We start from the raw sequence: 14,530 nt of genomic DNA on the forward strand, positions 1-14,530 counted from the left end.
CTCACTTCTCGGCCCCGAGAGTATTATTAGTCTTTGGAGTTAGGGAGTACGCATGGACTCGAATCTCCAGGCTCGCTCGCATGGTTAACTTCTGCAAACAGGAATTACCATTTTATTGGGCGAGTTCTGCCACCCTCTTACCGCCGTCCCCTTTCCAGCCGCCCTCTCTCTTTCACTCTTTCTCCCTCTCTCTCTCCCCCCCCCTCTCTCTCTCTCTCTCTCTCTCTCCCCCCCTGCTGCCGCCGCACTTCACAGCGACCCCTAACGCGACGATTGGAATACCTAATCGTTCAGGGACCATTCAGCACCATTGTTTCAGCGAGCCGGCGTTGTTGGTGCTGTTAACGTCGAATCCTTTCACGCCCCGTCACCGCGCCCGCCCTCGCTTTTTTCCCCAGTCACCCTCGAAAAAGGTAACCAGCCAGAGCCGCGTCTCACCACCTCGCGCCGCCCGCTGATTTATGCAGTTTTTCAGATTTTCCGCTCTCACTTTTTTGTTTTCTATTATATTTTTCGCCCTTTTTGTTTTTGTAGAAGCGGATTGATCCTTTGTAGCCCCTGCGCACGATAGATGAGTTACGGGGTGGTAGACGCGTTTTTCGATTATGATTCTACCCCGCTGGTGGTTTCAGAATACTGTCGAGATCACGCTTTCGATTTTTAGGTGGCCAGAGCGGACTTGGTTTCGTTAGTTTATTAATTGGAGACGTCAAATAGCAATTTACCGCTGTTTTCAGAGGTTTATGTTCGAATTCTTTTCTTTGTTAAATTTTCGATAATTTGATTTCCTTATAAATTTTCCTGTTTCTTCTGGATAAAAAAATATTACTCGATTGATTTCCAAATCCAAAGCGTTTTGATCAACGAAACGAAATGTTATTTTTCTATATGCATTTAACTGTCAACACCCATTACTAACTATAATAATCGAAACGTTCGTACAGTGATTTTTAATGATTCTCTCGATTAGTTTTTATACTCTTTCACGAAAACGTTTCAGCTGCTAGAATTCACCAGGGCGGTTCTTCGATTTCAATTAAGTCGAAAGTAAGACGAACAATGAGGCGCGCGGCGCCAACTTGTCCCGGCATTCTCCGCGAAATTAATTAAGCCTTAATTGAAATCGTTCTTTGAAATGCTAATTCTTTAACAAATACGCGCGGCCGCGCGCGGAACAATTAAAAATCCGTGGCTCCTCTTTCCTCCCTTTCCCCTCCTCTCTGAAAATCGTTCCGCCTTTTTTCTTTGTGCGTTATTAACGCGTGTCTATCGAACGAAACGATCGATCAGAGGGACGAGTCCCTTAGAGGAGGCGCAGAAAAAGGAGAACGGGACGAAACCGGTCGATCGATGCGCTCGAAAAAAAGAAGCCGATACAGACAGAAGGGAAAAAGGACATTTCATCAAGGGTTCTCGCAAAAACGTGCAATTTCATCGTGACCCAAGCGAATTTCCTCGATGCTCGGTGGTTTTCCGCTCTCGCGGAGCCAATGGGGAGGAAACGTCTGTTCAAACAAACGTGTGGTATGATTAAATATGTACATCAAATTTTATTTCATCACGAGCAGGTATATATACAAATAGACATTCGGGGGTGGGTAACTGTCTACGTTCTCTCTTCACCCTCTACTTAGTTTTCTGATGCCGCTTCATGGAAGCTGACTGGCAGACGAATCATCGTTACGTGAACACTTCGTTTTGGAATCAAGTAGTTTGATGGATAAAACGATATTTATGTATTTCATTGAAATAAAGGAAATAGGCGACGAGTTATAGAAGTTGTAATATTTAAAAGACAACGATTTCTGTATCTACAGAAATTCATTTTCTATATATTAACATAAAATTGGTACTAAAGCCACTTTCACGTTTCTTTCTCCGATCAAGCCGTTCGATTCCAACGTAGATCTAGCCAGTCCCCTTCCAAGATGATCGTATCTGCATACCGTAATCGTTTATTACGTAACTATATGCACAATTCTTCGCCTTAACGTATTAATACTGCAGAATATTGTTTATGTCAAAATGCGTCACCTCACTCCGGATCTTTTCGAATCTCTATGCTACAAGAAATATCGATCTAGTCTGTGAGGGTTCGCCGCAATAACCCGATCTGTTTCGATCGAGCGGCTCGCTAACAAATTTTGGAAGAATCTCGCCTCGTTGAAAACAAGACACTCGACGCTTTACGTTCATTCGATAATTAATCGAACGATCGTTCACGCGAGCTATTTATCTTAGCTGTTGTTCGCTCAATTTCTCATGGTCTCTCATCTACGCTTCGAATGAGTGGCAAGTGTCGTTCGTAAAATAGCAAATATTTTTTAGTCTTGTCAACGCTCGTTTCGCGCTCGTTCTATCCGAGGTACGTGATTATCAAACAATTATGCTAATCGCATTTTCGATACAAGACCAGTTTACACCAGGAAACGATCGCTTCGACTGGCACGGGCCACTGACCCTTCGCGGTTTGCACCGATTCATTTCGACGGCGTAGCCATTTTGCATATTTGAACGCCCACTGAATCAACTCGAGCAATTCCCACTCCGCTCGCGTGATTCGTCTTGTTCTAATAATATTCCGTAATCCCAGGAAACGTACTTCGAACGCCTGATTCGAAGCGACATTTTCGATTTTCGCGACACCATCGTTATGATCGAGATGGAAATTTAAAGGATTTTAAGTACATTTTGTTTAAATTAACCGGTTTCCACCGGGTTGATTTTCAGCTTTTGATTCATAGCTTTCGATGATTGTTACTTTGAGACTGCGAAGCTCGAAGTTTTGTATCGTAGTGGTTTGCAAACCGGATATAATCTTTCGACCGAAATTTTTGTTAACGATTAAATTTACAACACGAGCGTAATAAATGTAGATTTCGGAATCGTGTTCTAAATTTCGGGAGCATTTAATTTCCAGTCGAAAGTACGTGTCTACGTTCTTATTGTAACTCGTGGCTTCAATTTTTACGTCACGAATCTATACATATGTATCGTTTGAACGTCGCAGATCGTCAATCGCATCACAGAACGCGCGCAAAATAAAACTTTTGTCCACACGGTTCGATTCTAACATCGTTTGTTTAACATCGTTTAAAATTATACTTAATATATTACTTACTGAGTTCGTATCGTTCAGGAAGTTAAGGGAAGGGATCCTTCGTGGTTCTCGAGCTAACTGAAACGAATCGTCTTTGCATCTTACAGCTATTCTCCATCCGCAACGCACTACGAAAAGTCTCTGAACCTTTTACTTTTCTCGTTTATTGCACTATAATCCACAACTAGTTCATACACGGTACCAAAAAACCGACCATCCAATGGAACGGGACATTCGAGCTCGATACTTTTCGATAATCAAACTTCTCTTCTTCCTGCTTTTTATCTGTCATCGCCGAGGGTACTCGAACGAACGGCTCCATCGTCCCGTATCAAAGAACGATATAACAAATTTGATTTATCAATCAGCTAGGCTAATAACTTGGCCCAACGAGAGAAAGACCAGCCTCGCCCTCCTCTCGTTCTCGATTACCACTGAAAATTAGTACTCGAACGCGTTAATCGTCCCTTTCTCTCGGCGAACGTTATTCGCTCTTGTACTCTTCGGCGTATTCGATAACCGATAAAACGGCTTCAACGTCGGGATAAAAACGACCAGTTCATGAAGTCGTTCACCGACCGTAGAAAGAGGGACGAGAGGAACGTATTTGTCGATCCGTCTGCCTGTTACCGGACAGTTCCTTCGTTCTGGAAGGGTCCAGTCGTAGAGAAAGCGGTAGTTTCGCTTCTCGTCACGCCCGCGGTGTTAGAAGCGTGGCCACGGCCAGCCTGTACTTAGATTTATACTGCCTTCCTGGGTCGTACGTTAAACTTCAGACCATTTGCAATCCTTTGGTAATGCTCTCGACGTGCTCCTTAGCTCGCATTCTTAGAGCCTGGATGCTCGTTGTGCGCGGATCGTGCCCTGGAGGACTCGGCGGCGCTGCTGCAACGTGACCTCCGCTTCCTATGCTCGTCATTCCACCGCTTAGGGTACCTGTCAACCGAGAAAATCATTTTTCTTTCGTGTCTGGCATTCGATTAATATCATTATAAATTATAATAAATACTATCAGTAGTAAAAACCAGTTCATATTTTCGTTTCAAACGAAGCCGGATCGATAGAACTTTATGCAACGATAAGTACAGAATACACGAATTCTTGCATCACAGACGGAAATTTTAGTATCGAAGTTGAGATCTTGAATCGATTTTGATAATACATAATTCGATGATCAACGGTTTCAAGTTATAGAATGTCGTTGCTTAGAATTTAGGACCTTAATCCCTTGACCTACAACTATGAGCATAGCCCGTATTACGATGATCGGACCAAACGTAAATATTAAATCGTAAATATTACGTATATAGGTAAATATTCGTGCGAATGGCCCGAAGGCTGCGCGAGCTTGTTTACGTTTTCGGCCCAAAATTCTCGAACGTAAATCGTAGGTTAAGGGATTCAATTTTGGAATTTCTCAAAAACTGTGCAGCAACGTTTAGTAGGTTCCCAAGTAAGTTTCTATAGCAATTTCAGAAAATATCGTTGGAATAATAATTTTACCTGGGACTGCGCTTCCAACGGCTCCAACGTTTGGCGGTGACGGCAGTCGTCTCGGAGACGTTAGATAACTGGGATATCCTGTGTGAGGTGCAGCCAGAAAGCCAGGAAGAGCGCTTAATAGACCTGGAGGAGTGAGCCAAGGATCTCCCGGTAGACCCAAAGCCGGGCCAGCTACGTTTCTGCAACGAAAACGATATATTTCAATCGATACGTTTATTCGCGAATTTATACATACGTACATTAACCCAGATATGCTTGTCATGCTTCCACAATGTTAAATACGTACGAAATACATTTCCTATCCGTTTCATTATTTTTGCGGTATAGTATAAACAACAGCGCCGTCGCAATTTAATCGATACGTTCGATTTAAATCTTAAGCAAAGAGAAATATTATTTTGAAAAACTTGGTAAAAAAAAAAAAAAAGGAAAAAAGAAAAAGAATTGAAGAACATTTAGATTAATTATTACTTTATATATACATAATTATACGTATACATATATTACCCGGGAATATCTAAATTAATGCTATAATAAATCAATCAATATACAATCGTTGAAACGTTACCTCATATTGGCTGGATGATGGTATTCGCTGAGGCCGAGTCTCGCGGCTTCCATCTTCTCCTGTCTACGCCATTTTGCTCGCCTATTCTGAAACCACACCTGAAACACAAAAACACACAACCATTTATCATATATGTACTACACGCTAAATGCAGAAGTAGATCGCGAAAACGTTCGGTTTCGTGGCAATATAGCGAAGCGAGGTTACATTCGCCATTCGTGTAACTTTCGACGGAAAGTCATGCATTCGAATCGCACGATCTTACCGTGAGAAACAGAGAGCAGCTACGTGAAAAGCAGCAAGTTCATCGTGAAGTTAGTAGTTCGAAAAATTCTTCTTACAAGAATCGAACGTTAGGAGCTTTACGAAGAGCTTCGAAAGGAGAAGACAAGCCGCGAGCAAGAGTAGCCAGAAAATGGAGTTCCTTTGGCGATTCGCGATACCGTGCAGGCGAGAAAAGTGGCTAGCAAAGCTCTCTTATCCTCTTTCTCCGATTCCTATTCTTAAAGAACTCTCTTTCTCGCTCTTACCTTCTCACCCTAATCTTCTGTCTTTCTTAGTCTCATTCATCCACCCTATCCGTGGCATTCGTTTCTTCGAGTTGGCTGTCTTGCTCGCTCAGAAATGGGAAACGAGAGTTGCGGAGAAATGTCTCTGGGCGGGGCGGTCCACCCCTGGAGGCAGCACGGGCCAAGAAAAGGAGGTAAGAAGAGAGGTCGTAGGGTGAGAAGAATCCGCGCGGGGACCACCCTTCTTCGACATCAAGAGAGTAACGAGGGTAACTGTGCGGGGCGAAATCGAAAGTGAGCGACGTGACGGCGCTCTCACCGATCCCAAGGTGGACCGAAAGAAGGGCAGGAGAGAAGAAACGCGGCACTCCTGACACCCGAGGAGGGAACGAAAAGGACGGTCGGCCATGTTGATTTCTTTATTGTAACATGGCTGCTGTTGGCAGCCCGCTAAAGTCTATCGCGATAAGTATCGGCTGCTGGCTTCTCGCCTTATGAATTATTCAGTGCCGCAGAGACACGCCGATACCCCCTATTCCGTTTTGATCCGTGACGAATGTACGAGAGCGAGAGAGAGAGAGAGTAAATTTCAAGAGGAAGACGAAGAGGAGGAGAGAGGGAAACGTCGATGCGAACGATCGGTATGGACATCCTTTTTTGGCTCTACTCTGTGAAATCGCATCGTCACGTTTGCGTACATTGCCATGCTCGTGCGTTCGCGCTCGTTGAGTATGAACAAATAATTGACCGAATAAGCATCGAAATACAAGATTTAAGGACTAAAGCAAAGTGGTGTAACACTTGTAGCTTTTTCGAAATTTACGCAGAAACGTGGATAAATTTGTTTTGGAATTCGAGAGACGCGAGAAACGTCGAGTATCCGAAACCGTGTTCCTCTCGAACAACACTTATTGAGTTTCATTTTCGAGAAATTCCGATCGTTTACACAACCGTCGGCTTCCATCGGCGCGTTTGGATACAACGAATAAACCAATCGGATTGGCGCGGGAATCTGCAGGTCCTGAAATCCGATTTCCCAGCAAGACTTCCGTCGCAACGAATATCCTGCTCGTCTCCGGTGGGCCATGAAGAAACGCGCGTGCGTCTCCACGCAAACTATAATATATCCTATCTCGTCGTCGTCGTCGTTCCACGTCGACCTAGACGATACCGTACCATTTCTCTCTCTCTCTCTCTCTCTCTCTCTCTCTCTATCTATCTATCTATCTATCTATCTATCTATCTATCTCTATCTCGTTTTATTGTGTAATTCACTTCATAATTTCCCGTTTAACTCCCTGAATTCTCTCGTCATCTCTCTACTATCTTTACTCTCTCTTTCTCAATCTACTTCACTCCTTCCACATACCGTTTCGTTGCAACGAGGAGAAGTGTCGCGTTCGAATAACAAATAACGAATAAATTGAATGTCCCGTCGTCATCATCGTCGTCGTCGTCGTCGTCGTCGTCGTCGTCGTCGTCGTCGTCGTCGTCGTCGTCGTCGTCGTCGTAGCAAACGATCGTGACGAAAGAGAAACGGCTAAAAATACGGAAGGAACGAGAGCATCCGTGTTAACGGGATAACTCTGGTAAAACAGCAATGTTAAAGGGGCGGAGGGGAACGGATATCGAGGCATTCCCGGGCTCATCAGGGCGATATTCCACTCTCGAGGACGAGAAGCAATTTTCTTTCCTGGCTCCGTAGATGAGGAAACGCCATGGACAAGATGCCACGTCGAAATGATGGGAAAATAAGCGAATTTCCCTTCGTATCTCTTATATATCCACTTCTTCCCGTCTTTCATCCTTCCACCGTCTTGTTTTCTCTCTTTGTTTCGCTATATATCCATCTTTCTCTCGGTCTCCACCCCCTCGAACAACGACGCCCGTCGTGTATATAAGAATCGTACCCTCCTTCTCTCTTCCCTTCTCTGCAGAAGGAAGGTGAGTTGCTCGTTGGTGGCCGGAATGCTTCGTCTGTCCTTTCTTACTGTGTTTCTCTATCGCTCTCGTTCCTCTCTCGCGGAAATATAAAGAACAGGGCTAACGCGGCTTAACCATTTTAGGTCGTAAATTTATTAGAGTAGGTACTTCCATCTTCTCCATCTCCGACCCATCATTCTCCGCCCACCTTCTACGTTTCGCTCCTCATCCTTCGGCTTTCTTCTTTCTCGGCCAGTCAGCCGAGCCATCCATCCATCCATCCATCCATCCATTCACCCACCCACCACCTTCTCGATGCAGAGCGACGCTCCTCGGCAATGATATTGCCAAGGTAAACTCGCTTAGACGATTTAAATGCAAGAAAATTGGAATAAAATGGAAGTAATTTCGAGATTAAAATTGCACGTTGCGTTTGCCTGCGTGAACGCGGTCTGCCCGCGGGATGCTCCTCCTACAGCATCCACGACAACGGATTCTGCACGGAAAAAGCTGCTTTTTCGGGTTTGGTAGCTGTCGATAATTTCAAATTTCTTCGATTACTTGTTACACGTGCATCTAGTATTTTAAACACTTTATTGACAACAAACTTTTACTGCGAATAGTGACATATTTTTTGGAACATTTTTAGAAGATGGAAAAAAATATCGATCGCTCCGTTTTTAATTACTTTAAAAAACCCGATGCACATACAATATTTACGTATCACGGTACGATTACCTTCCATAAATAGATCGCGACTTTTCATGCACTCGCGCGAAATTCGAAGGAGCAAAGATATATAATATATGAAACATCCATACAGTGGCATACACGTTGTAATATTTGGCAGGCGAAACAAATTTTTTTTTTCGAAATAAGATATAATAAAGTATTTTTGTTGGTAAAGACATCAACTGAGATATTAACCGAAACATCAAATAAAAAGGAATACATACATAGCTTTTAACTATAAAAAATTACAATATTCTGCACTATCAAGAACCGAGCGTCGTAACGATAAAAAAGAAATGATGGAACAACACGCACACATAGCTGAGATGTAATACACTACGATGGCTGCAGAGAGGTAACGGTTGCACGATTTTCGTTAACGATTTTCCCTTCCATTTCGCGCGCTGGTTACGCTCGAAACGCGGCCGAAATCACGTTCACGCCAAGCCCCGTTACTTTCGACAGAAAACCACTTTGCTAGGTTGGCGCGCTTTGCAGTTGGACCCGGAAAATCTCGGTCCCCGGTTTCGGGCAGAAAAGAAGCTAACAGAGTGGTCGTTTACAGGGAAATATCGACGTTAACGTCATTCAGGCGGCCGCGTAACAGCTTTCGTCGATCACTATCGCTATACGGTGACGAGACTAGCTCGCCGAGAGCCGCGTATCGCGGCAAAAATCACTTTTTCATCCGGTTGTTGCCATTTCTTTCATCCCCCCTTCCTTATCCTAGCTATTCCCAATCATCCCGCCAAGTTCGAGAGCGCATCGTTCCGGGACGATGATCGCTTTATCCTTGCCGACGATCCACGATTTCGGATTAGCGCCGGTGAAAAGGTATTCGAGAGCCTCTCACGCCACGTCGAACTCATTGTCGTTCGTGCTGGTATTAACAGATTTCACCTATTGTTCGACTACTATGGTGGCCTTAAGTTTGCCGAAGGAGTTGCGAACTCGAAGAGTTGTCGGCGTATGTTTCACGCGTTCGCGGTTTCGCGTTTGCTCTTTAAGTTGCAATTTTCTATTATTTTCCGTCGCACCTTCTACATAGTTCTCTACAGGAAGCTCGCGAAAGTTCGATTAATCGATGTCGCTTTTTCGAAATTTTTCAACTTTAACACATAGTTGGATCTAGGATCCAACGTTCAAGGTATTCAACTTTTTGTGGACGAATGACTTATACAGCTTTATTTAGCGCAAGATGCATAATCGTAATGTCATCGCTTTCCTCCTTCTATGCTCAATATGTATATTTCACGTCACGACAGTTTCATGCGAGTCGTAAGCTAGATACGCGGTTATCTTCGCTATATTCGTCGAATAAACTGTCTTCGCACAATGGTAAACAAATTATTATTATAAAGAAAACGGTTTTGTTTCCGGTCTTTGGCAATCTACACATGTCGATATATTTAACAACGAAAATAATCATTGATTTTTTAAACTTTCTAAAGTGTCGTAGGATATACGGTTAAAACGATTATCGCAGTAATAATGTAGATCTTGTACGTGAATATGTAATTATATATCCTAGACAAAAATTCTAACTAAAGACAATGCTCTATTTTGCAATAGAATTATACCTCATCAAGCGCGTTCTAGATTCAAGAAAGATTCACACAAACAATACATTCTCCCTACCGCAGGTGCTGTAAAACGGACCGGTGTTTCCAAATGCAAGAAACATACGTTGGATATCATTTATTTCTCCTTCGAGTATATTACAAGTTTATCAAAGCTCTATCGTGAACGTAGCGCGACACAGGAAAGGGATAGACGGGAGGCGGACACGTTTCGAATATAAGGCTAGATTCCGGTCCAAGGTACCGTGACCGTGGTATGCATAGAGAAGGGAGATGTTTGGAGAGGGTTGGAGTCTATTATTCAGCGTGCTTTTTATACCCCCCCCCCCTCCCAGAAAACCACTCTCCTCCTCTACCCTATAGTCCTATACTATTTCCCCCTTCTCCTTCGAGGCCCTGTCAAACTGTCGTGCAAATTCAATTCTATACAGTCGTTCTCATTTCGATTCGAGTCGAAGGCCGCGACAGAAGCGTGCTGAGCAGAAAGGGCCAGCGCACAGCCTGGTCGCCTATGCACCCGCACTGCGGATACGTTCGAGGATAATTGACGATGCGGCGTGACTCGTGCAGCGTGCGAGTTAAATCAATTCCACCGGGTGGAGGGTGGTCAGTTTCTAGTTAAACGGAACGAGCTGGTTCGCCGATCGGTCCGACTTTCCTAAACGTTTTGATTTTCCACGTGATTTTCCGCCTATTTCCACGGCCATCCCGATCATCGCCTATATTTCTTTCTCGTTATCCAACGCGAATACCTTTTGCCTCCGATCGATTTCTAATTCGCAGATTTTATGTTTTAAGCTGAATATATACGTTTTACGTACGAGCTGTTCGGCAACCAAATTGATCAACTCCAGAAATTGAAAAATATAAACACCATTCTCACTGATTTCTTTTGAAATTTATCAATTCTAAATCGTGTGTCATATTCATGCGACGCAAATAAGTTATTCGTCCCTTGAGAATTGAATGTTAATCGTGCACTTATATAACGAAACTAAGTAATTGATAAAAAGTGGAGTTAATCAATTTGATCTCTGAGAGAGCAGAATTTATTTAGATGTAAATAGGACAGAGATTTTTGTTTAGGTAGAGAGGGTTTGGAATTTGAAGGTAAACGTGTTAGGGTAAAGGATGAGCGTCACTGGGAAACTCCTCCAATAAAGCCACCCCTGTCGTTGCGTGTAATCACCCTTAAACACTCCAACGCCCCGGTCTAACCCCAGCGTACTGCGATACAATACTAATGTGCTACAAATAACATCCCAAACACGAGGCGATTTCACTTCTACAATGAGGCTAAACGGTTCCATGTACGACAACGACGGATACGAAGGCATCGGATCGTTCGCTCGTCGTCGAGAGGATCCTTGTACACACCCGTTGCCGAACAATGAGCCTTGTTGTGCGTTTCTTTTCAAGGCAGATCATCGAGGATCGTTTTTGTCAGGAAGTCAATCGATGATGAAACTCGTTCTAGAAATTCGTTCTAGAAATTATGTGGATATATTTCTTGATTTCATGGTAAGAAATACAATGAGAATTCGATATTTAACCTACACGTAGGCGATCAAAATGCTGCAGCTATCCAACATATGCATAAAAAAGTTTGAAATTTTTGCATAAGTCTCGACGTTAAAATATGAAAAAAAAAACAAATAGAAATTTAGCACGTGATATTATAAAAATATAGAGAGAAACATAGGAATTTTGAGATTTTAGAGATTTTAGAAATTTTAGAGATTTCTTGGAATTTCCTATATCCCATTCATCTGAAATTTTTCAACAGTATTTGAATCAAGAGGATATAACCTATGGATTTTAAACTACAATTGTTAATCTATCATATTTTTATTTATAATTCTTACAGAAAATTGCAACAAACTTTTTGTATGTGTATATTCCACGCTAAAGTTGAGTTAAATGCTGGAGAGTCGTGTTTGCTTACACTGTTCGCTGGTATTTATCGAGACAAGCTCAAAAATAAATAAACGAATATTCTGGTTATTTGATTAATTGTAAAGAGAGAGAAAGAGAGAGAAAGAGAGAGAAAGAGAGAGAGAGAGAGAGAGAGGATAAAGGGGAGACACGATTATGTAAAGTACCAAAACGATATTAATCGCGGTTAAACAGTCGCTTAATCGATGCGCTTAAAATTGTCCTACTTTGCTTTCCTATTCTATTTGCGACCCGTTCCGCGCCATTTGCGCAGTTGGTTCTTCTATCTTTTTAATGGCGAGTCAAGTACCGAGAATAAATGTTATTAATACGCCCCGAGAGGACGCGGTCTTTTCAGATAACAAAGGATTATTAGATTGCAGTTAATCTAAATATAGAAGGACGGAAAGTGAAGGCAAATGCTGGTATAATTCTAAAGGAAGAGGAAACCGTGCGAGCCAATGAGAATAATATACTGGCAATTACGTGCAAGGGGCTTGCTGAACGTTTCCTTTTCCTTTCTTTCCTTCGTATGCATTCCTTTCCTTCATTTTTTCGCTCGAGGATTATGAACGATCGACTTTCTCAATGATCGGAGAAACACGGAAGTGTCAAGAACACGAATCATGCCCTGAAATTCGATCCTTCTTATTAAAACCCTGTCGACGTCGAAAGAAAGAGGGGTTTAAATCGAACGCAGAATACAGGGGCTGGCCGTTACCGAGGCAAAAATAGTTCAAAGAACTTGTGAAAATTCTGCAGCTTTTCTCCTTAAGAAAATACAAATCGATTCTGCCAATAGTGTGTTAAGCATCTGTATACACGTTACTTCGATCAATACAGGTAACCTTTTAATCATTACATTTACATACTACAAAATAGAATTACGCTTTAGTAATTACACTATATGTTCCACATTAGTTGACACATAATAGTATTCTCGTTCGTATTATTCATTTTCTTAAGATATTCATAAATAACGATATTCCGACGGTTATAAATATTAAAACTGGTTTCATACGAATAAGAGAACATTCATCGATCAGGATTTTGTACTCGTTCCAAAAGACTTAATACACTTACCAAAAGTTTGTTGGAACTATTTACAAGAATTGTAATAGAAGCATAATAGATTAATAAGTATGTATTGAATTTCATAAATCGATTTAAATCGTGTTAAAAAATTTGGTAAGGATTAAATGGATTCCAGGAAATTTCACCAAGATCTGCTATCTAAATATCACTGCCTGTATTAAGTTCTTTCCCTCTAATCAAATCTCCACAATTTAATCGTCCCCAGACGAATGTAATTCTTACATTCACAATCGACACACTTCTTTCGTTCGAGTTTACAGAAACCACCGAACATCCGGCACAAGCACAGCTATCAACGTTCTCGTTAATTAACCATCCTCCGAGTTATCCGGGCCGTTTGAACCGCAGTCGAATCGCGGCGAAATCAAAGCCAAGGATCCTTTATCCGACGGCGGAACTCCGGCTGTCATCAGCCTCGTGGTCTCGTTTTAAAAAGTCGGTCACAATGCGAGGTGACCGAGACAACGGGCCGCGCCAGACTCCGACCTAATCACGAGGGTGTATCGCGTGAATGAGCCCCGCAGAAATTCGGCAAATTAGCCTTATGGCCCTCGTATTTTGACACCGCGCGTTCATTGTCCCGCCGTGGACTCCCTTTCTCGCTTGCCAGCCGCGGAATCGGATTCAACTGAATGCACCCTTTGTCCGCGAACCTATTTACCAAGCAATATGCTCGTAACCCCGACACCAGACCGACTTCTCTCCTTTTTACTGGATACACCCAAAGACTTGGAATTTTCTCGATGGCTGCACGCGCACGTTGGATCGTTTCGCCGCCATTACGGAGAACCGACGATCACAATGTCTGTTTACCATTCTTATTCTTTCTTCTCCCTTTATTTTTGAATGGAAAATTGCATAAAGAAAGGAATACGATCGTTCATATACGACACAAATGAGTAACAGGATGCTGCATCGTTGTAATTTTGTAACGTTTATGTAGAAAATATGCGAAATGTAGAGTAGAAAATATCAATTTTCCAGGTTAATGGCGGACAAGTTTTCAAAAATCGCACCTACCATTCGTTGGTTCGCAGGAGTTTGCGAAAAATATCGCTGTCAACGCGACTACAAAGGAAATTAACGGTTACCAACCGGTGAACCACCCCCGATTACGATAATTGGAAGCGGAGAACGGAGCAAAAAAGTGGAAAAACCGCGAGAACGGGCTGAATAAAGGAACTCTTGTGCAGCCGGGTGCAGCGTGGCTGCACGTGAAAATCCGTCGCCGATGTAATAACTCTAATAACTCGTAATAAAGCCCGGCTGGAGTCATATTAGCGTCAGGAGCACGCGTGGGCGCACAAAGGGCGGCCGCCCTCGACAAACACTGTGACTTTTGATGATTATTAACTTCACGGGCCAGCCACGTCGACCAGGAGATGAGTAACGGAGGGAAAAGGTGAAAGGGGAGAGGATCCGTAGGCCCTACACAGTAATCCGTTGCCCCGTAGGCTTTTCTAGTCCTGCTTTCTACCCTTCTCTTCTCCTTCCTCGTTTCATAGAGATTCCTATCTCACTCGCTCCCCCTTCATCTCTCTGTTTCACCCTTGAAGAGCCAGTCAGCCCTCCTACTACCGCCTGG

General features: G+C 42.9%; 1 protein-coding gene across 1 annotated transcript in view; it reads right to left on the minus strand.

Moving 5' to 3' along the window:
• Positions 1-1,530: 1,530 nt before the first annotated feature.
• LOC126919439 (retinal homeobox protein Rx1-like) overlaps positions 1,531-14,530 on the minus strand; it is a 44,586-nt gene continuing 31,586 nt past the window's right edge. Inside the window, exons 3-5 of the mRNA XM_050728755.1 lie at positions 5,172-5,269; positions 4,604-4,782; positions 1,531-4,036 (exon numbers count right to left, since the gene is read on the minus strand). Coding sequence (XP_050584712.1) covers positions 3,873-4,036; positions 4,604-4,782; positions 5,172-5,269 — 441 coding nt within the window. The 3' untranslated portion in view covers positions 1,531-3,872. The remainder of the gene's footprint in view (positions 4,037-4,603; positions 4,783-5,171; positions 5,270-14,530) is intronic.

The sequence above is a fragment of the Bombus affinis genome, chromosome 8 (genome assembly GCF_024516045.1).
Source record: "Bombus affinis isolate iyBomAffi1 chromosome 8, iyBomAffi1.2, whole genome shotgun sequence".
NCBI lineage: Eukaryota > Metazoa > Arthropoda > Insecta > Hymenoptera > Apidae > Bombus > Bombus affinis.